The 22,828-nt window shown below is 41.3% G+C and overlaps 1 protein-coding gene across 2 annotated transcripts in view; it reads left to right on the plus strand.

Annotated features, from left to right (window-relative positions):
* The first annotated feature begins 2,754 nt into the window (after positions 1 to 2,754).
* The window catches only part of UST (uronyl 2-sulfotransferase), a 163,696-nt gene continuing 143,622 nt past the window's right edge, over positions 2,755 to 22,828 (plus strand). For both annotated transcript variants that reach the window (XM_027687900.1, XM_027687909.1), the window contains exon 1: positions 2,755 to 3,371. In XM_027687900.1, the coding sequence (XP_027543701.1) occupies positions 3,107 to 3,371 (265 nt within the window). In that variant the 5' untranslated portion in view covers positions 2,755 to 3,106. The remainder of the gene's footprint in view (positions 3,372 to 22,828) is intronic.

Raw genomic sequence — 22,828 nt, forward strand, 5'->3', positions numbered from 1 at the left:
ATACAAAGTACTGCATCATGATAACTATTTCACTAAGGCAAACCCCAGTCATCTCAAGGCTGGCAACCAAAATTAATTGATGTATTTAACCTTAATCTCTCTGTGTCTCATTTCCAAATAAGTAAAATGGTGATCTTTGCTGCATCTCATGAACGTAATTTATAAGCATTTATCATATGTTCAAGGTACTGTAACAGTGAATACTGTAGAAAAGCCTGCTACGATGTTAATAATTCCACATTACAAGCAGGATTTAAATAGCTTTAAACAAAGCCTGAGAACATATGCTGAACAAAGAGATTAAACATAAACTGAAAGGCTGCACATTCAGTGAACACTGTCTGTCCCATGCACTGTACGAGACAGTGGTCCCCTGAGCAAAACAATATCATCACACAATTAAAGGCTAAATTGTAAGTCATACCCTCTACAAGTCAAAACAAGTTTGTCTGAAAACTCTTACCTTTGGCTTATCCTGAAGTGTCAATATTTGGCTTTTATGCAATAATATTCCTTTAAGGGGGGGCTTGTGTTTTGGATTCTTTGGGTTTATTTGTGTGAATGGGAATGTAACAAGTTAAGGATGTATATATGTTTTAATTCCTTTATGCTGTGTGTGTTTTTGTTAAAGCAGATGAGTAACAGAGGAATTAAAAATAGGAAAACAGTTGCACTTTATCAAGCTATAGCACAAAGTAAATAGTATTTATTTTCCTGTGCCCTAGCTAGGCATTCTAACACATCACACATAGGTGTGATAGTTCATATATGTGAAAGTAAATAATTTTACACCTAATTTATACATTTAAATAGATGTTTTAAAAAAAATATTTGTATTCTTCCTCCTAAGAGATTTTTTTAATCCGTTGATGCTTAGAAATATGGTAAAAACTCTCAACAGTACAGTCTTCCCACTTAAATTTTACTCCATTGATTGGTCTCTTTTTCTGTCTTTTTTTTTTTTAATCTCTTCCTAGAGATCAAAGACATTCTTTGCAACGAGAAGAATAAAGATTTATTGATTCGCCTCACAGGTGTTATCTGTCTTCTCCTCAAAGCACCCATTTTTCTCAAACATTCAGTGTAAGCGCTTACCTATTTCTCATCTGCAACAGCAATTAGCACTATTAACAAAATCCGCAGTGTTGTCATCCAAACAAGACAGTAGATATGGAAGTATTCAAAAGAATATAAAACATGAAAACATCCATGGAAGCAGTGCATGTTAAGTAAGCCTCTAATACTTCCTAAGTGTTTCAAAGCAACATTCAGGAGAATTAAGAAGTGGTAGTTAACCCGTGCAGTTAGAGTTATGACTTTATCTGGTGAAAGGTGTTGGCCACTTCTGTTTTAAATGAACTGTAGTCCTAAAGATTTTGCCCAAATTGGGACTTATTTTTTGTATTCTGTTACTTTCCTCTTTTTCAGAAATGGAGTGTCATAACTAGCTTTACCTTTGCTACAGGTTTTGTGTAAGATTGTGAAGTATCTGTGGATTGATGTTGTAGAACTGTGTAACTAAAACCAGGAGATTTCTCTCCAAACTAAGGTCTGCTCTTTCAGGCCAAATGTGGGTGGGTATTTTTCAAAAAGGAATACTCTGGGAATGGTTATTTATTGATAGATTCTGTCTTTGTGATCTTATCCACACCAGCAAGATTAATTTCCATATTTCAGCAGATGCCCTTTGCTGCTAGTTGCCAATAAAAAAACTGAAGTCAGTAGTGTAGGTAAGATCTAGGCATTTACCCAAGCCTTTCAGGGCAAGTGGCAAAAACATCTGAATGCAGTCTCCTGAGCAAAATTTCCAGCTCCAAGTGTACAAAGATTATGAGTCAGGCCCCCTAGATCAGAATACATTTTTTAAGCCTAAAAAGGAAAAGCCTGATTGTTTTTTAATTTCTGACCTGGGTTGCACTTGGGTCATGATTTCCTACTTTTCTCCCAAAACACAGTGGACAGAACTTTGCTGTTGCTTAGAAATGAAGAGTCCCATGTGACCCCATGAGGAAGTTCTTGAGAAAGCCCCCCTACTTCCAGCCAGGTCCATAAACAAAACGGTGAACTAGCATTACCACCCCAAGATCTTCTCCCTCCACTGCTGTGCTGGCAATGCAGCTCCATGGGGGAATGAAATGTATTTCTACTTCAGACAATGCCCAAGAACAAGAACAGCTCCAAATAAGCCATCAGGACATACCAGGGACATATGTTGTATAAAGAGGATGAAGCTATTAAACAGCTCAGCGCTGAGTGAACACCATTCACCCGCCAGTCACAGGGTTGGAAGAACCTGTCTAGAAAAAATAGTATGACTGAGTAATTAGAGGCTGTATCATAAGCCATATGTGCAAGGGGGTCAAATTAAGGCTGCATGAGCAATCTTTTGTAATTTCTGTACTCGTCTAAAGCCTTGTCCCCAATAGACAACAGCTCCGCTTCAATCACCCCAGCAAAGCTGCAAGGAAAAGAGAGGTCCCGCTCTTCTCTCACGAACGATATCACACGACTGTAAAGGCAGCGGATCTTAACGCTGCGTTAGTCTTGTCTCCATCACTCTGATGTCATACCCCGGCGGGCCGAGGCAGGTGTGTGGGGCCGGGGCGGCGGCGGCACCCGCAGGGGTCGCTCGCGCGGAGGCCACGGGCGCATGGCGGGACCGGGGCCGGGGCGGGACCGCGGTGGGCGGGCGGTGGGGCCGAGGCGGGCGGGAGGCGGTGGGGCCGGGCGGCGCGCACAAGTCGGCCGCGAGTTGGAGGCGGCCGGCGGCGGAGTGCTGGCTGTAACTTGACACCGGGGCGAGAGGCCGAGTGGAGAGAGCGAGCGAGAGCAGCGGCGGAGGAGGAGGAGGAGAGGAGCCCCAGGGAGCGGGATGGTGACCACCTCCTTCCCCTCCCCTTAGGGGCGCTCCGCAGCAGCAGCAGCAGCAGCTGCAGCCACTGCAGCGCCGGCGACTCTCGCCTGCCGCGGAGCCGGCGATGGGGACGGGACGGGTCCCCTGAGCTGCCGGGAACTTTCCCCGCCGCGGGCAGCCGGAGCCGGGCAGGCGGATGGAGGATGCGCTTCCCCCGGCGGGCTGTGTGAGCCGGCAGCGGCGAAGGGGAGGATGAAGAAGAAGCAGCAGCACGGCGGCGGGGACTGCCCGGTGCCCCGGCCCCCCGTGGCGGCGGCGGCGGCGGCGGCGACGGGAGGGGGCCCGGGCCAGGGCGGGGGCTTGAAGAGGCGGCGGCCCCTCTCGCTGCTGCCCTTCCTCTCGCTGCGCGACTACGGCTTCTGCATGGCCGCCCTGCTGCTCTTCTGTTTGGGCTCCCTCTTCTACCAGCTCAACGGAGGCCCCCCGCACTTTCTGCTGGACCTGCGGCACTATCTGGGTAAGGGCAGCCGGCGGCGGGGACTTGTTGCGGCTCTTCCTCACCCCCCGTGGTGGCTGTGCCGGGGCCTCCTCCCGCGCCGGGGATGCGGCCGGGGGCAGCCGGGGACTGGAGCGGCGGGAGGCCGGGGCTTCCCGAGCGGGGCGGTGGGGTCTGACGCTGGAGCGGGACTGGCCGGCGGCGCCCCGAGAGCCGAGCGTGGGGGCGTGCCCTCCCAGAAGTTCATGCTGGCGAGAGCAGAGTCCCCTCGGAACTTTCTCACACCCGAGACTGCTCTGCGCCCCGGGGCGGCTCTTTGTCTGTCCAGTCCCAGTTGCAGAGCGCTCTGCCCCTCGCCGTCGGGTCGGTCCGAGGTGGCGGCGGCGGAGCGGAGGGCAGCGCACCGGGGCAGCTCGGGCGCAGCCGCCCGGAGCTGTCAGCGCCTCCCCGCCCGGCGCTGTGTCCTGAAGAGGAGAAAGGGGGTACAGGTGACCCTTAGCAGAAGATGCTGTTGTAGAAATCCAACCAACAAACAAATAAAAAAAATCCCAAAACCCAGACATACGCTTTGCATCCATCCTTGTGCAGCAGGTTTGCTTCTGGAGAGAAGGGTGTGCTAGCAGGGTCAGCGCAGCAGCGCTAGAACACTCGAGCTCGCTCTGGTGCTTTGCCACAGCCTGCGCAACCCCGAAGGAGGTGCCCCGGTGGAGCAGGTACAAGCCCGCACTGTGGCCTGTAGATCTCATCTTCATGCTGACCACAAGTTTTCCCGTGGTTTTTCTTTGTTTCGAATTTCTACGTCGCTAAATGTTGCTTCCATGCTTCGCATGGAAGAGAGAAGTTGGGTGAAACGGAGTGTATCGTGAAGTCATGTAAGTACCTCAGTCTGGCATGGCTATTGCAGATGGTGGTAGTACAAGGGGGAATGACTTTAGACTGAAAGAAGGTAGATTTAGTTTAGCTATTAAGAAGAAATTCTTCACTGTGAGAGTGGTGAGGCACTGGAACAGGTTACCCAGAAAAGCTGAGGATGTCCCATCCCTGGCAAGGTTCAAGGCCAGGTTGGATGGGGCTTTGAGCAACATGGTCTGGTGGAAGGTGTTCCCTGCCCATCACAGAGAGATTGGAACTAGATGGTATTTAAGGTCCCTTCACACATTAGCTACTCTGTTTTACTTGTCTGTGAACAAGTCTTTGGTGGTACATGCTGCAGAAGGACAAGCCGTAAGAAAAAGTGTTAGGTTGCAAACAAAAGTACAATTCTTGTATTGCAAAAAATAAGCTGAAAATCCTTTCCTATGTGTACATATTTTATGAACATCTTGAAAATACAGCTCTGTGTGTGTGTGTTGCTTTTCTTTACGGGAAAACTATCCCATGTCTTCAGTTAACTGTTGAGAGGGTATGGAGAGGCAGTAGGACAAGAGGCAACAGATAAAAGTTGCTGCAAGGGAGACTCCAATAAGATATTAGGAAAAAAAGTTTCAACGTGAAAGTAGCCAAACATTGTAACTGGCTACCCAGGGGGGTTGTAATATCCTTGCAGATACTCAGAACTCAGCTTTACAAGCCCCTGAGCGACCCAAGTCAATTTGTCACTGTTTTGTTGGGAGAATAGAACCAGGAGAACAGAGGTCACTTCCAGATCATGTTATTCTGTGATTCTGATGTAAAAAGTCAGTGAAAATTCAAGTGAAAACATGAGAAGAAGAAATGCTTTGAATATTACTTCACAAACACAGCAACAATTTTGGCTTGAGTTTTAACAACTTTATTTTCTTCCTTTAATGTTACAATTAGGAAGAAATTCCTGCACCAAAGAGGAAACTCACAAATTTTCCACCACAGAATCACAGAATTGCTAGGATTGGAAGAGACTTCTGGAGATCATCTAGTCCACCCTCCCCTCCCCAAGGCAGGGTCACCTAGAGCAGGTGCCACAGGGACTTCTCCAGGTGGGTTTTGAATGTCTCCAGAGGGAGACTCCATGACCTCCCTGGGCAGCCTGTTGCAGTGCTCTACAACCCTCGATGTAAAGAAGTTCTTCCTCATGTTGAGGTGGAACTTCTTGTGTTTTAGTTTATGGCCATTGCTCCCCATCCTGTCGCTGAGCACCACTTGACCCATCCTCTTGACACCTGCCCTTGAGATACTTATATGCATTCATGAGATCCCCTCTCAGTTTTCTCTTCTCCAGACTGAACAAGCCCAGCTTATGCTTCTCCCAAGGTAGAAGAAGATTTTGCTTACAATTGATTGAGTTTTTAGTGGGATGAAACATAGACTTCTGGTTTTCAGAGAAAAGTTTTTGTCAATTTTTAAAATTTTAATTTTCCTCAAGGATAAATTTTGCTTATCTTGCGTGGTAATAGACTGCAAGAAACATAGGGTTATTCAGCTTCTCACTTTGTGGCCTTTTGACTGCTTTTCAGGGATCCAGGAAGTAAAACTAGGATCTACTACCTTAACCCCTCCTAGGCAGTAGTTGCATGTCTGCTGGAAAATCTTCTGAGGCCTGCAGATGAAAGGCTTGGAAACCACTGTGTCTTGGAGAATGAGTCGTGATAATTTTTGTGAGGTGCTCAGCAAGTGCAGAAAAGCCTTTGTTGTGTATGCCTGAACGTGATGAGCCTCTAGGGAAGGAGTGCAGTCTTATTTGAAAATGGTTTGGGGTTCTTTTGAAGTGAAGGATTTTCTCAGGAGAAAGGAGACACATCTATTAATCTCTGTTAATGAATTTCTGTACTTGTTATATCAATTAGTATAGGAATTTCCTTTCTGTGCCTTGGTGACCTGGGATGTTAAGAAGACAGGGACTTGCCTAACATCCCGCACCAGGACAATGGCTGAGAGGGAAGCAGAGTCCTTGTGGTTGGAGTCCTAGTACCTGCTAAGCAAGCTGGGCTGCTGCCTCTGCAGACAAGTGGAACATACTCTGGGTAGTAAGGTGCCTGCTTGCATGCACCTTTCTAAATAAAGTTACTTTACACTTCCTTGGTCTGCAGTTTTACTTGGGTTGTCAGAGTTGATCCATGTAGGTGACACTGCTGAACATTTTATTTTTTTGTTTTTAAACTGAGTATAAGTCTTACAAGAGTGGTGCATACTCCTCAAGGTATCCAGTTGGGAAGGTTTGCAAATTCTGAACAATTTTTTTGTAATCAATAGGCTTGTTGTCTTCCAGGGAGCTAACAGAACTGCTTGGAGGGATAGGTATTGGACATCCAGTCCTGCTAACTACCAAAGCCCTACATGTGCATGTGTGTTTTATACAGCAGTTGGACTAGTCAAGTTTCATGACATTAAAAAAAATTAAACTTCTTTTTTCCCCTTCAAGCCACAGATCCAGTATACAAGCAATTCTTCCATTGAAGTCCTTCCAACCCACAGTTTATGCAGTTATAATTTAAATCTCCAAACAAAAAATGAGCAGTTAGTTTGCAAACCATGTTTGCAGTGTGGAAATTTCGCAGTCGCCCTCATTGTATTTAAATCTACAAGAACCAAGAAGGAGTAGCCTAAAGGGAATATTGATTTCTCTGTTTAACTACTTTGTAGCCTCCATAGCATGGGAAGGGGTCCTCTTGTCTGACTCTGGGGTTTTTATTTGCAAGTTTCAGTGCACTGCTCATGGTTAGTTATGTTATTGTGGAGGCAACGATTGGAATTTTTTTACCTCAGAACTTGAAAGGGATTCCTAAGTAACAACACAAAACTTCAATAGTGGTCGGGATAGAAATCACACCTGCATTAGGCAGCTGTGTGCATAAAAGAAAATCAAGATAGTGTGAAAACACTGGGCTTGAGAAACTTTCATTTTTTTCTTAGGGCTGCATCATATGCTGTGGAGGAGGTATAAGTTTATTTGAAAAGGAGTGAAGTGTGAAAGTTTTCTAGTTCTATGAACTTCCCTTTGGAGGGTGGGAAAATCAGTGTGTTTTCAGAATATTTAGACTATTAGTAAATTTTTTTTTCTCCCAGGCCAGCTTCTCTGGCATCTTATCAATGTGTCTCCCTTTTTGTTTGATTGCCGTACTGATTGAGGAGAATCTTGGAGAAACATTATGGCAGTTTGTAGGGGAGACAGTAGCTGTATTCAGTATTTCCAGTTTGCATTGCCATCTCTTTTATACCAGAGTCACCTGGAGAAAATGAGAATGGAGTAGTAGATACAAGGCTGTGCTTTGTTGTTTATCCTGTTTTGACTTCAAGCTTATAGTAGTTCAGAGTACAGAAAGGTCTGTGGAAAGCTAACGGTTTCTGCTGTCTGTTCTGGATGTGATTCACAACTACACAGCTCAAGTTTCACGCTGTAGTCATCCCATCAGGAGGGATCTAGAGCCCTGCTTTTCAGCATGAAATTGGTGGGGGCATGGACATTAGTGGGTTATTTCTAAAGAATCTGTGGAAGATACTTAAAAGCACATCTGTTGTCAGTAGATACTTAAAAGCACATCTGTTGTCAGTAGGCTTAAATTTGCTGTATGGGGGTGCATACCAGTCCTGGACCATCCGTGAGCTCCAAAAACCAGGAAAGTTTAAAAACTGCCAGGCTTTCTTTCCAGTAATAAACTGCAGTATTGGGATTTGCACAAATGAGGTCTTGCTTTTTGATTCTGCCAAGGTAATCCTGGCTCGCTGATCGAAAACCAACTCCAACAGTGAGAGGAAGTGAGAAGAGTCTTCCCTTAGATAAGTAAGACAGAAATAAATCTTGGACAGCCGGGTGGCTTTTGGGGAATGCACTAGGGACTCCATTCCCATGCAACTGTGGTGGTTTTGCATTGCTTTATTCTCTGCTGTGACTTATGATATATACATGCTTCAAATTACAGAAATGGGAATTTTCAAGGGGTGGTAGCAGCCTTTTAATAGCCAACAAAAAAATGAAATCTTTTGATCTTCAGTATTAGCTGTGCAAACTCATTGTTCATTGTCAATTAAAACATTTCCCCTGTTGAACTCCCCAGGAGCCTGCCAGCAAGTACACTGGTTTGATTGCATGTGAAAGTTGCCAGTGCTGTGATTTCCTATGCAAGACAAAAGACTTAAGTGGCCAGTTGTGTTCCTCAAACAATTGCTATATTACTCGCTACTCTTACTCTTCGTGACACTGGAAGCTCTCAGGTATTTTGGCCAGATGGGCTTGGTAGGCTTAAAGTTGTCACAATAACAGTTGTGTTTATTTTAGACACATGGGGGAATATAACCATAATAGAAGCAGAAAGAAATCTGAGTATTTGAGGAGGCTGTGACAATAATCTCCAAAATATTTAAAACTAAACAGCAAGTGAAACTTTTTATTTAAATAAAGGTAGTATGAATTGGCTTGATTTTAATAGGGTGTTGTGTTTGGGGCTTTTATGTTTGTTTGTTTTTGTTTTCTTTTTTCTTGACCTGTCTGACTTTTTTCTTGTTAACATGTTAAGAGAGGGACAAAAAAGAAAAACTGACTAGCCAAAGCAAACAATCAAAGTGACTGTCAGTGTTTTGTATACAAATTTTATTTAGAAGCTGTAGAAGGAGGGAAAAACAGTTGGAGGTTTTTTTGGAGGGGAATTGGTTTGGGTTTTTTCTAAACAATAGAAGCACCTAGCATATTTTATTATTGCAGATAGTCAGCATGGTGCTTTTTCATGGCCAAAAAGGGTTGTCTCATCCAGTTTTGCTTTGCACATGGATCATGAATCCTTTACAGTTTTGAAGGTTCTTCAGGTGTGTGACTAGGAGACATACAGTCAAGGAAAGACAGGTCTGTGGGTGAGATCTGCTGTGTGGTGCCACAATACCCATTTTGAGATGAATATGCTTTTAACAAGGCCCTGGTTGTGTTCTTATTGACAGATTTTTTTCTGATTGTTCTCAGGAATGTATAGTGTTCTCAAAAGACCTTTTCTGTACTCTAAAGCATTTTGTTTTTTCTCCCACTTTTCAATGGATTGTTTAGTTGCATTACACTTGGAATTTATTAAATTTTAAAATTCATTAACATTGTAAGGAACTGAAAAGTCAGTTTAGAAGCTGCTTTCTAAAAGCCTTGGAAAGAGATGGCCTGAACCAAAATGGAAAGTCTGTAGCTATATCTTCCTTAATTAGCTTTTCTGTCCTCTTTGGACATCCTCATTTTGCTATTGTGAAAGCCATATATATATTATCTTTTAGATAAAATATGTTTGGACTTCCATTTAGTTTGCTAAACTCTCAAGTTGTAAGTGAGCTTTTTGGAAGACAAAAGAGGTGCCTCATCTCCAAGAAGCTTTTGTTAAAAGACTGCTCATCACTCACAGCTTGTCTGATTGTAAGATTAACAAAGCTTTGCCTAACACGTGGTGCTGTCAAGGAATACTCTATGGAGAACCAGAACGCACTTCGTTTTATTACCAAGATCATAAAACTCAAGCCTTTTTCTTTCAAAAAGATTAAGTAGTCTCTGAACTACATTCTGCTGGCTGGCCAAAAACACTTTGTACAGTGAAGTCATAGAAAAAATGCTTAAGATTGTGTAAATGTGTTGTGATAATATTCTAAATATATTTGGAAAAGTGGGCAGCATTTATTCAGGGATGTATTTTCTGTGTTCAAATCAGACTCCAGTCTGGGAACTGGGAATTGCATATATGCAGATTTGTACATATTTCTTTTTCATATTGTCAACTTTGTCATTTGACAAAGGATTTGAAGGATTAGTTCAGTTTCTGATGCCAGGGAATATTACTACAGCTTTTTCAAAAATTTGTTTATTTTGGTTTGGTTTACTTCTAGGTTATATGGCAGTGTGGTATATACACCTCTAAGAGAATAAGTCTGGTGGTTAAATGGGATGTTCCACTTGGGCTTGAGGAGATGAAGGAGGCTTCAGTTCCCTGCCCTGACAGACTTCATGTGGCATTGAACAAATTGTGTGTTAATTCTGTCTGTGTTTAATCCCCTAGATAAATGTGTAACAGAATATGATATTCTCAGCTATTGTAGTGGTCATAGCCACAGAAACGCTGAAGGGAAAAAGATGCTTTTGATAAATCCTTTTGTCAGGGAGGGGTTTTGGCTGTGTCAAAGAGATAAGGCAGATAGTGTTAGAAGGAAGCTCCTGTGTAGACTGAGGCAAAGTCAGTGGTCCAGCTGCTTTTCTTTCAAGGGTGTCACCACTGTTCACTATCACAGTGTCTGTGCAGTTTTACTTTAGGAGTTATTGCTATAATTGGTTTCCAGAGTCTTATCAAAGGGCCTCAGTTTTTAGATGTGTCCCCATATAGAAGGCTTCATGTCCAGGAGAATATAACCAAATCATTTATTTCTTGTTTCCAGTGGTGCTGGTTAGGCTTCATCTGCTAAAATGAAAGTAAAAATACGGTTTGTTGAAGCTTTGTTCACCCAAAATGAATGGGAAGCATTTTATTCTCTGTCAGAGGGTGCTTGGCCAAAAGGAGTTGTGGCTGCCAGGAGGAAAAAAGTGGTCGTTGCGCTGGTTCTCATATTTTCATACAAAATTAGGGGGGAAGAAAATTGCTTTTGCTTAATGTTTTACAAAGATTGATAAGCATTGAAGGCTGCCAGAAAGGGAGACTCTATAGCAAAAGTAACTCATACACTTCAACACTCATAAAGTTCAACACTTAATGCTCTGTGGGGAAAATAAAGGCTGTCTAATTTTCCCCCCCTTAACACTAGTAAAGAATCTGAGGTTAATTAACATCTGTGCTAGCTCTACTGCACTGATTCCTGATAAAACTGTTTTGAATGCAGTAGCGCGTGTCAAAATCAACTGTGACAGTAAGTGGAAGTTCTTCATTTGTTATTTAAGTACAAGTCTCTATTATCAAAATTTGCAGAACATATGATGAAGGTATAAAGAGGGACTTGGTTTTGACATGATTTTTGGTGGGAACACTCTGTAAAGTGGTTGAATAGGTCGAATAAGAACCTAGGACTGTTCTGACACAAAAGCTTGAAACAATAAATAATAATGAGTTTAAAAAGAAAAAGAACAACACATTTATTTTTCCTATTCTCATATTTTTTCAGCATCCTTTTCTGCCCCCCCTGTTTCCAGATGATGATTGGTTCTTTCTCCCCCTCCTCTTCCTCTGATCCCATCATTTAAATTCAGGCATTTATAACAAAATAATTTATGCTGTCTTTTGTGTCTAGCAAAAATCTGGAATTACTGAAATTACCTGAGTGTGTTTTATAGGATAATCACCACAATTTTTTGGACATAAATTTCTAGCACTTAAGAAAGCACTTCTTTCTGGGTTGTTTTCTTAGCTTCATGTGAAAGTACTTGCATATTGTTAGCTTCTGGCTCCTGTAACCTATTCAAGAAGAGCACTGCTGGTTATTTTGTTTTCATAACTGTCTCTCTTTGCAAGGACCAGTTTTCAGGTAACATATAAGAGTTTACGTTTTCATCTTGGACTGGACAAACAAGTCTGTTGTAGGGGTTTTTTTGGAAGTTGTGACTTTGCACCTGCTGCTGACCCCCTGTGAGCACTGTTCTAAATTGCAGCGATGTGAAAGAAAGCCCTGTGTTTCCGCTGTTACAAGTACAGCCAAGGGGAGTGAATAGCCAGTCTGTGTGCTCGTGTGTGTGTGATCACACTTACCAAAATAAGCTACTGCATTGTTATTCAGGGCAGATAACTTCTGAGGATGTTTGCAACCTTTTCTAATTGGATTGTCTTTCCTGAAGAACTGGGTGGTAGGGGGAGGTTCCCCTGTCTCCTTTATGTGCTGTTGTATTTTTGGACCAGTAAGTTTTGGAGCTAGGGCTAGCAAGGGTCTGCTTGTTCATACCAGGGGGGCAAGAAGAGGATAAGAATCCTTTGGTGACAATGAGGTTCCTCTTCAGATCTTGCTATAAGATTCATAGCCTTCTCAGCTATTTGTCTGCATTTCCTGTCTTATCATTGAGGGGAGAGCCATTTCCAGGTCATTACAGTTTATTATAGACATATGATGCAAGTAGGATCGGCCTTTTTCGGAGATGTCAGTTGCCTGTAGCCTGTTGACATTAGCTTGGAGGGGAACACCAAGGGTGAATATGCTGCCACTGCCTCGGTCACTGCTGCCTTTCCCTGGGCAGCAGAGATGCTTGACTGTAAGAACTAATCTGACTGGTGCAGCAGTGGCTCCACAAGCTTTTAGCTAATGCTTTTGGTTTGGGTTTTTTATTATTATAATTATTGTTGCTTTTTTTAACTTTCAAGTGAAAGCTGTGGAAAGTGATGACAAATGATTTTTTTTCACCAAGGAATGTTTTCCCCATCGTTATTGGTGAGCAGGCAAATAGGTTTTCAAACATAACTTATGTTTATATAATGAGGCATTTGTTTGGTTTTTTTTGTTTTAGAATCTGGGTTAGAGGATGTTTGGAGACTGGAGGGGTGGATAGGAAGCAGAGAGCAATTATTTTACTGAAATTTATTTTACTCTCTTGCTCTTTAGAGCTGCACTGAGGGAAGCAGACCCTGTTTTGTTGAAAATAGATGTTTGGCTTTGTTTGTAACCGTGGAAGCACAATGATTAGGTTTGTGTTACGGTTTCTGAGTGCTAATGCTTTAGGAATAGACATTTGGATGCTTGCCAAGGCTTGCTACTTATCATACTTAATGATTCAGAGTAGAAATCATCAGGAGACTGGAATGGAAATCATGGTGCCCATGGCAATTTGAGTAAAGAAGCAGTGCACCTCTGCCATATGTAAATAGTATGTTTTAGCACCCTGAGAATGTTTATTTTAAAAACGTCTACTGATCAAGTGGTTGGTTGGTTCAGTTTAATGTATCTGCCCCAGAGAGAGGATGTCAATATAACATTGTACTCTTACAAGGTTACTAAGTGCTAGCAAGTGACAATTCTGTGAGATGAGCTGCCAGTGTTTGGATTAAAAACTGCTGGTCAAGAGGATTTGATTTGTTATTTCTACTTTTTTTTTCCCTAATGTGGAACATCCTAGACATTTTTGGGGAAGGAGCTGGCTTGTTACAACTGTCCTTATAGTTTCATAATAAGTGTTTCCGAAATACGTACAACAAAGTTGTTAGAATAAGTGACTGTTTCTTAGCTTTTGCCTAATTACTACTAGAGACCGTTGTGAAGCCTCTGGTGTTGCTTGGCTTTTGAATGGAAAGGCAGGTTTCTTTGAAGGAAACTGATTTTCTCAAAGATCTTTATATGATGTTTCAGCCCAGATTTCAGAGCTTGCTTTTGAAATCTAAATTCCAGGTATGTGTCTTTTTACCTTGTAAGATATCCTAAACTTTGGGAATTCTTGTGTAGATTAGAGTTTGCACTGTTTCTCTGAACAGGGTTTTTTTTTTTGTCTATCCAGAATATGAAGCTGTACACTTTTGCTTCATGGCAGTGAGTTGTGTTGAAATGGACATGAGTCTGGAAGGGATTGGGGCAGGTGGGGAGATGTGAGAAGAAACCAAGCCTTATGATGTTGTTTCAGAAAGCGTTTCAGAATTATCTCACAATATACAAGTTTTGGGTTAGATGAATAACTGTCAATATCTATAGTGATTGATTAGTGTTATTATGCCTGTGTATATCTCATAGCAATTAGTAGGAGAGAGCATTAAATATGACCAGCATCAATGTGTTCTCTTTATTCAGTCTTTCTGATTTCTTTTCTTGTTGCCTTCCAAGATGTAAGAACATCCTTTTTCTTCTGCTCCTCTTGTATTTACAGGTAGTTACTCAGTCCTTTTGTTAATCTGTTCCTCTACAATACCAAACCGTGTTTAGTAGCTGGTGAATCCCCAGTCATGTATTGCTGGTGATCCTACTTCCTTCATCCAGGTTTTCTTTCTTCAGTGACTTGCATTATAGAGCAAATACTCTTGCCTCTTTTGCCTGGTCTGCATCTAGAGAAGAGCCATCTGAATCTGTGTGTTGAAAATCAGAAATAAGTGGGATGTTAGAAGATGTGTCCCAGAAGCAGCCCATGCCTTTGCATTCTCAAAGGGTAAGGAAAAATACTAATGAGGTACTTTGAAATTTCTACCTGAGATTACAGGTAGAAATTGCGTTCAGATTGGGCAATATGGTGACAAGAAGAGTTTTTTAAATATGAGAGAACTAGCAGGGAGAAGTGGGGACAGACAGGTGTCTTGATCAGAAAAAGTTACACAAGATTTAGACTGTATGGCTTGTCTGTAAGGCCCTGACTCCTTTTGGAGGTTCCCTCTGAAGTCAGCATGGAGAGACAGTGGTATCTCCACAGACTAACTGAGGCTACTTATGTCTTTACGATGACAGAGCCCCTGACTTGCGCAAATGCTTGAAGTTTGATGGGAAGAATCTGGGTTGTCATGGTACTTGTTCTCAGAAACATTGGTTGACAACCAGTGGGAGGCTTCCAAAGAGGAGAAGGAGAAGGATGGGGAATGTGGAGAGGAGCCTGGAAGTTACATTACCTAGATGTTTAAACAGATAGGTCATCACTTCATGTCAGTGGGTCATTGAAACCTGAGTTCTTAGGATGCATAAAAATAACAACCGGATAATGCACTGGAAAAATAGCACTGCAGGGGGTATCTATTCCTGCTTGATGGGTGGACTTGGTGCCATGTTGTTTCTCCCCAAGTCTTGCAGTTCTATGAAAAGGGTGTGTGATGACAGCTTTAATATAATCTGAAAAGTTGCAGCAGATATTGTAAGGCAAAGGCTGTGAAGTTGCTGACTCTTTGGTTCCTTTCATATCTGCAGCTGATTGTCCTTCTCCTAGCAGAACTCCCCATACAAATGTGCAGATTTCTTTTTGTATTACCAGATGGGACATAGCACAATAAGTAAATTAGGATGAAGAACAAAGTAGTGGCGCCCAAACTCTACCACCTGTGTTTATTTGAATTTTGGAGGGGATTTTTTGTATGGTGGTTTGTTTCGGGTGTGGGTTTTTTTGGGGGGGAGTGGGAGTGAGGGAAGACTTTTTGGTTTTGGTTTGTTTTGGTGGGTTTTTTTCCATGATGTCATTTTGGTCATCATTGCATCATACACACACACACACACGCACACATATATATATACACACTTATATATATATATATATATGTGAAAGCGAATGGTAGCAAATGTTGGCTACCATTAAGAACAGGCATGGAGACAGGAAAGAGTGAGAGCTGGTTGCAATCTGAGGATGCATTGCCACACACTGAGGAAATGTTAAAACCAGAGGCAATTTTGGAGGAAAGAGAAGTTTTGATCTTTTATAAAATCAAAGAGTTGCTGCTGTAGATACACATCCCCTGATTGCTGAGTATTTTCGAAGTAATTTAATTTTCTGACAGAACTAAATGATTTTTCAGCCACTCTCACAGAATGGTTGAGCTTGGAGGTCATCTGATCCAATCCCCTGTGCTCAAGCAGGGCCACCTAGAGCTGGTGGACAATCTCCAGGTGGCTTTTGAGTATCTTTGAGGATAAAGACACCACAACCTCCGTGGACAACTTGTGCCAGTGCTTGGTGACCCTCACAGTAAAAAAGTGTTTCCTGATGTTCAAAGGGAATGTCTTGTGTTTGAGTTTGTGCCCACTGTCTTTGCTTCTATTACTGGGCACCACTGAAAAGGATCTGGCTCTGCCTTCTTCTTCTTTCAGGTATTTCTGTACCTTGATAAGATCCCACTGAGTCTTCTCATCTCCAGGCTAAGCAGTCCCAGCTTTGTCAGCCTTTCTTCATATGTGAGATGCTTCCACCCCTTCATCATCTTCATGGCCCTTTGCTGACCTCTCTCCAGTACACTCATGTCTCTTGTACTGAGGGAACCAGAACTGGATGCAGAGTACTCCAGGTGTGGCCTCACCTTCTGGATAAGGGAACCTGATCTGAGAATGTGCGAGGGAAGTCCTTTGCAAAGCAGGAGATTATTAGGTCTTTTTCAGATCATATGTGAGGCAGAATAAATACCATGTCCTTGCATATGGTCTTTCTGTTGAAGATTTGTTTCTTAAATTGCTTTTTAGCTGATGGAAGTTCATATTGAAAACTGGGTAATATTGCCAGTGTTTTGCATGTGAAGGAGCCATTTTCAGAAGTGTGATTAAATGAAAGTTGAAGTAGTAAATGCTTTTTTCTCTAACTGCAAGCTCTCTGCCTTGCCTCAGTAATAATGAGCAAAACCTATCACTTAACTTCATCCATTCAATAATATTTTTCTGGGGAGTCAGTCAAATTCAGCATGAGTTATTTAATCTTCTGATAAACAGCCTTACTCTATTAAGCCTGTTGCATTTTCCCCTGTCCAGCTTTGAATCTCATTCTTGTCTTATCTAATCAATGAAGCAAAATTTGGCAAAGCTCTAGGATTCTTTATAGCTCAGCAGTTGTCTGTATTTTGCACTATGCTACATGGAAACAGCTGACAACTTCATTTTTCTTTTCTTTGGAACTCTTTGGTTATGAATGTTACAAGCTGAAAGAGTTTTAAATAGCATATAGTATCTTTCACCTTCTGACCCCAGCTCAAATACAGCTGAGATTGACTGTAACTGGATCTTATTACCATCCTGAGGTGTTCAGTTAGCTGGGTGCATTAAGTTGATTTAGGTGGTTGTGATACCATTGTTGGCACTGCCACTCCCCTCTTCACTCTGCTGGCTCAAGGATACTGCATGTCATGCCAGTGAGAGTGTGTAGCAGCAGTGGAGGATCCAATGGGTTTTATCTGGTGGGGATCTCAGTGGGCTGGTGCACTTTCCTCCTTGTTTCTATGTGCTGTGGTTCTGGGCTTGGTGATGGTGTATATGCTGCTCATGTTAAGTGCAAGAGGGACTTGAGATTCAGAAAGATGTTACTGAGGGTTATAAAGTTTGTGGGGGGAATGGACCCAACTGTCCCCAAGATAATGGATGTGTATAGTGAATTTCTTTATACTAGCCTGCTGCATAGATAGAGATGTGTGTTTGGAGCTATTGTATAAATTGATAAAATTCTTCCTTACAATAAAAATAAAAAAGGCAGGCTTGAAATTTCCTGCTGAAGCATCATAGAAAAAGAAATCTTTCCATCTTCTGCAAAAGAAACTGCTAAGTGTCCTTCTCGCCTCCTCTTCCCTCTGTCACTCCTGACCTCAGAGTACAACTCTCTGGTTTTTTTTATCCTCATGCAGCAGTTTTCATCTAGCATGTCGAAGAGGAAGGTATTTATTAACACTTTTTTTATTTTTTATTTAAAGTGTACAGAGAGAGGGTGTGCTTTCTTGGTGTTATTTGGTTGATCAACAGCAGTATCAAAAATAGAGCGAAGATTCCCTGCACTCTTAGAAGGGTGAGGGTTTTCCCAGAAATCTTTGCAGCATGTCCAACAAAACACTGATGCTCAGCAACATGGAAAGTCTTTACTTACCTTTACCTCAGTGCTTACCTGCCTCTCCTGGCTGGGGTGGTTTGAGTTTGTACAGTCTATGAGGTTCATATCTGCACAATATTCCTGAGAAGTAATGAAGCTGTTTTTCTGGTGGGGCTTCTGAAGCACAAGATGGTTCAGGGATGTGTGAAACCAGGTCTGCCAAAATGTGGAGCAGCATTTGCCCAGCAAAGCCTCCATTCAGCCCAGGTAAGGAAACTCGTATTTTCCTGTCTGTGAGCAGCAATTTTTAGAGTCTTTCCTCGCCCTATTCCCATTGCTAGGGAGGCCTGCTACTGCAGAACTGTATGTTGAGCTTGAGACTCTCAAAATGAGAGGGAACTGTGTGGGAGTGATAGCTGGGAAAAGAAAAAGTGGGGTGAGAGAAGGACAGGTTGCTGGGTAAAAATTTCCTGATTTATGCTAGAACAGAATATCTTTTAATGTATTCTGCTTAAAAGGAACTTGCAAGAGACAGGAATAGTAGTGGGGGAGCAGATAAGTGATAAGTGCATGTTAAGGAGCCTATTCCTACTGAAAAGTATTTCTTGCTGCTTTCTACAGCTGTCTTCAACACCTCTGTGGAATTTGCTCACCCAAGCCTATACTGTGAGTGGAAAAAGTTGTATTTGTGGCATGGGTGAATGTTAAAACAGCTGCTTTATATAGCCAACACAGCTTAAAAGCCATATATTCAGCTTCAGAAATGTTTCCTTAACTTACTTATTCTGAAGACAGAAATATTTTTAATAAAAAGGACCTCATAATGCAAGTGAGTTGATTTGTTCATGTAAATTTTACCCATCTGCTAGGCCCTCTGGTAATTTTTGCCTAAAATTTTGCATCCACAGTTTTCCTTAATTCTGTGGTAACAGTTATTGCATTGTATGAGAAAAATGACCAGAGAACTTGTTCTCACACTGTAACAGAATCATTACCATGTCACAAGCACAAAATAATTATGAAATTTTCAGGCAGATTGGCTAAATGGGATGCTCTAGCTCTTTGCTCTTGCAGCATGATTGTGTTTTGGCTCGCAAAGCCTGAAACCAGAAAATTTTCATACAGACTACTCTGGATATGCATCCAAGCCTGAAATCTAATTATTGTTAGAAATAAATGTGGTGGTCTCAGGCTATTCCTTTGTGAATATGGTCAACATCAAAGAAAGTAAGAAATCCACAGTGATTAAATATATGGTTAAGTCTGAGTTAAAAATTATGGGTCTAGCTATTCAGCTAAATGTAATATGTAATATGGTCCTGGTTCCTTTCTCCTACTCTATAAATAACATTGTAAGTATGGTTTATAGTTTCTCTAAACACCCATTCTTCAGTTCTGTTCTAGACTGTTTGCACTCCTGATTTCTGACTGCACGGGATCTGCTCACTGGCAAGGCATCTCTCCCACTTTCAGTAAATCTTTTATTTGCTTTAATGGCAATAAAGCAAATTGGGAATGGTTCATGGATTGCAGAACTGAGAAATTTTCATTCCTGATGTTGCATGACTTAGATTTCTTAGTGCAAACCTGTATGTTGTATTTCGTCCTGTTGCATAGAGGCTTGCAGTACTGTGCTGGTCATAGATATAGTTTGGCAAATGCTCTTGCTCGACTGGGAAAGGAGTTTGAAGAGAAGAACAAGGAAGAGGAAAATTGTAAGCATTCTTTCACTTTCCTTCCTTCACTGTGTTTTTGGACACTTAGAACAAAGTGATGGTAGCACTAATGTGAGACTTAAGGTGTTCAGACTCTTGAAGCTGTACTTACTAGTAAACCTCAAACAGCAGTTTATAGGAAGTATAAACTTGTGAAATGTTCTTTTGTGTGCTTTTGAATGCATTGCAATTTCTATGAGAAAGAAAAAGAATTGCTTTACTACCTTAAAAATCCTGGAAATTAAAATAGTTTAAAGTTGGGAAAGTAGTAAGCCTCTGAAGTCAGAGTTTGCATTGATAGTTCTTTTGTTAGTCTTACCAGCTTCAGTCTTTCTGTGGCACAAAAGTTAGGTTCCTGCTGAGACTTGCAGTTCAGTAGAGCCTGATATTTATTTTCTTTAACTAGAAATAACATAGAGTGTGTGACCAAAGTAGGGTTATTATGCTGGCATAGATTGAAATTTCTAAGAATTTGCATTTCATTATTTAATATTATTTTATTTATGCAACTCTATCATCTGTTTGTTTTATTTGGAGTTCAGTCTGTAGTGCCATATTTTCTTTTATAGGAGGAAGGCATGCTAGATTTATTTCTTGAATAGTAATTTTTTGCCTGCGTGTTTTTTACTATAGAGGTGGTGCAGAGCTTAGATGCTGCGTTACAGGACTTTTTCTGTAATAGAAATAAGAGATAGCCTCCTTCTGGAGAAAACAAGATCAATAATACATGTGTGTGAATATATGTATGAAAATAGAAAAAATATACTTGGTTGAACACAGTTTTATCAATGTGATAAGGATGCCGCTGTTCATGCATAACATAAAGCTGAAGCATGTATAATAAATTGTTTAAACCCATGCTTTCTTCTTTTCCTTGCTACTTGTCAGTATTTGTGTCTTTCTGTTGAGGTAAAAATGAGTAAGGAATGGATATAACATGTACCATTGATCTCCTTTATCCATGAGGTTCAAATGAGAATTTTTTGATGATGTTTCTCCTACATCTGTGGTAATAGATAGCTGGTACTGAGCAGGGATTGGCATAGTTAACAAGTTCTGTGTATAAGAAGAGTTAAATAACCCAGTAGATTGATCCAAAGTATTTTCTGTGTGTTTTATACAAATTTTTATCAAGGTGAAAATGACCAGGTTGTCTGTGAATGTATATACCAATGTGCCTATGAAGAAATTGGTATGAGGTGCTGTTGAAAGTAACCTTGGTTTCTCTGGGTGCTTTTCTCTTGGTATTTTGGAGCTCAGACAGCAATGAATGTGCTGTATACTTCAAAATGCTTTAATATTTTTATAAGTTACTACATGTGAACTCACTGATGACTTTCTGGTAAGATCTGTATTGAATTCTCCCTAGGAGAAGTATAGAGACATTGTTCGAGCATGCAGGGATGGGGTTAGGACAGCCAAAGTCCACTGCGATTGAATCTAGCAAAGGATGCAAAGGGAAACCAAAAGGGCTCCTACAAGCTTATCAGCAGCAAGAGCAAGAAGAATGAGGACCTGCTGCTGACTGGGGACAGAAGAGGATGAGGTGTACTTAAAGCCACCTTCAACTCAGCCTTTGCTGGTGAGATTTGGGTTCAGGAATCTGAGGCAAGGAAGACTCACTGCCAGGGTCGCATTGTTCTCAGTAACACCCAGTGAAAGGACAAGAGGCAGTAATTACAGACTGAAATACAGGAAATTCCAGAAAACCCTTTTCATATGGGGGTGATTGAATGCTGGCACAGGTTTCCCCAAGATACTCAAAACCCATTCCTGAGCACCCCGGTCCAGGTGGCCCCACTCCAAGCAGGGAATCTGAGTGGACAAGAGGCTCTGTTGAGGTGCCTTCCCACACCACCGTGCCATGGGGCTGTGCTCCTGGGATATCATGGTGTGTGCTGTCCTTTCAGAAACTCGATTAGGAGTAGGAGTGAAAAGTCAGCTCTAGTGTAGTGTGGAAAAAAATGCATCTTCACTGTTGCTACAAAATGAAAAGGCATAGAAAATGCATTCATCATACTATTCTCTATTTCTCACTGTAGATAAGATTTTATAAAATTAAGACTTCGAACACTGAGAGTCCACTTCATGTAGTCAGTTTTCAGTATTTGTGTACTTTATGTGAAGCTGTTTAGACTCCTGCGTATCTGTACATTAAGAAAGATGGACATGTCAGACATGCTGCTGATAAGTGCCAGTTCTAGGAACTGAGTTTGGGTCCTAGTATCAGTCTCTGTGTAAAGCAGATTGATATGTCAGAATTGCATGTCACATTTACAAATTACTTCTAAGACTTTAATTTTTTTCCCAGGACTCTGGAAAATTATTTTCTAGGAGTTGATTAATTGAATATGGAAGAACGTAGTTTTTGTGTTGCAAATGGAAAAAGAGACTACTTGACTGCTAATTATATAACTTTAGGCACCTTGAATCTTAGTTGCTAATTCTTTTAAGCTAGAAGGTGGAATATGCTGCTGCAAACTTTTCTTGATCATGGTGTTCCTTGTATAGGTTTCTTTTAGTGGGTATATAAAATCTACCTATTGTCTTGCATTATGTCATTCTCAAAGAAGGATATAGTGAGTGATTAAAGAGAAAAATAAGTAGTGACTTTGGTAAAAAACATGAGTTTGTTTTATACACAGGTAAATATCCAGTTGGACTTCAGTCTAGGAATCAAGATAATTTATACTGTAACTGAAAATGTCTAGAAGTACTGTTTGATTAGCTTCTGTATGTATTCTACAAAATTAAGCTTTTCCAAAAAGGGTTTTAGATAATGTGTCTGAGTGTGAGGGAGAAAAAGAGAGAATAGGTAATCCAAGAAAGGATGTATATGGTCATGTTGGGAAGGGAATGTTCCTTGGCAGTTCCAGTTATCGTTTACCACTTTTACCACAATTGCTTTTTTTCCCCTTCTTACTTGGTATGTTTTCCCTTTTGGGTCAGTAGGAGAGCAGTTTCTTAGAACAGAGAAGTAATACAGTAAATCCATTGTGCCTCTAGGACATATTAACTTCAAAAGATATGATGCTTTAGTCTCCTAGTGAAAGTCATACAGAATCTAGCCTGCTTGTTTGTTGTTTTTTTTTCTCTGACTCCAGCGTGATTCTATCTTGCAAAGGCATGGTTTAATTCTTTCAAGTGAAAAATGTTGAAACAGATTTGTTTCGATGAAATTGATACCTCTGGCAAGTTGGATCTGATTCAGGTGACTGTGCCAAGGATGGAAGTCATGAAGCTTAAGGAGACAAAAGAAAGCAAAGAATTTTTTCAATTAGAGTTGAACTTCAAAAAAAATATAGCAAACTTAGCTTAAAATTATGTGTGGATTGAGATCAGAATTGCTGTTGTGTTTATGTATTTACTAAGATGAGCAGTAATATTCTGAGATTTTCCTTCACATATATGACATTTCTATTTGGCACTGGTAAGCATTCCTATCTGAAGGAAATTTTCTGATTTTTTTT

The sequence above is a fragment of the Neopelma chrysocephalum genome, unplaced genomic scaffold (assembly GCF_003984885.1).
Source record: "Neopelma chrysocephalum unplaced genomic scaffold, ASM398488v2 Primary Assembly neopelma1_23, whole genome shotgun sequence".
In the NCBI taxonomy this organism is placed as follows: Eukaryota; Metazoa; Chordata; class Aves; order Passeriformes; family Pipridae; genus Neopelma; species Neopelma chrysocephalum.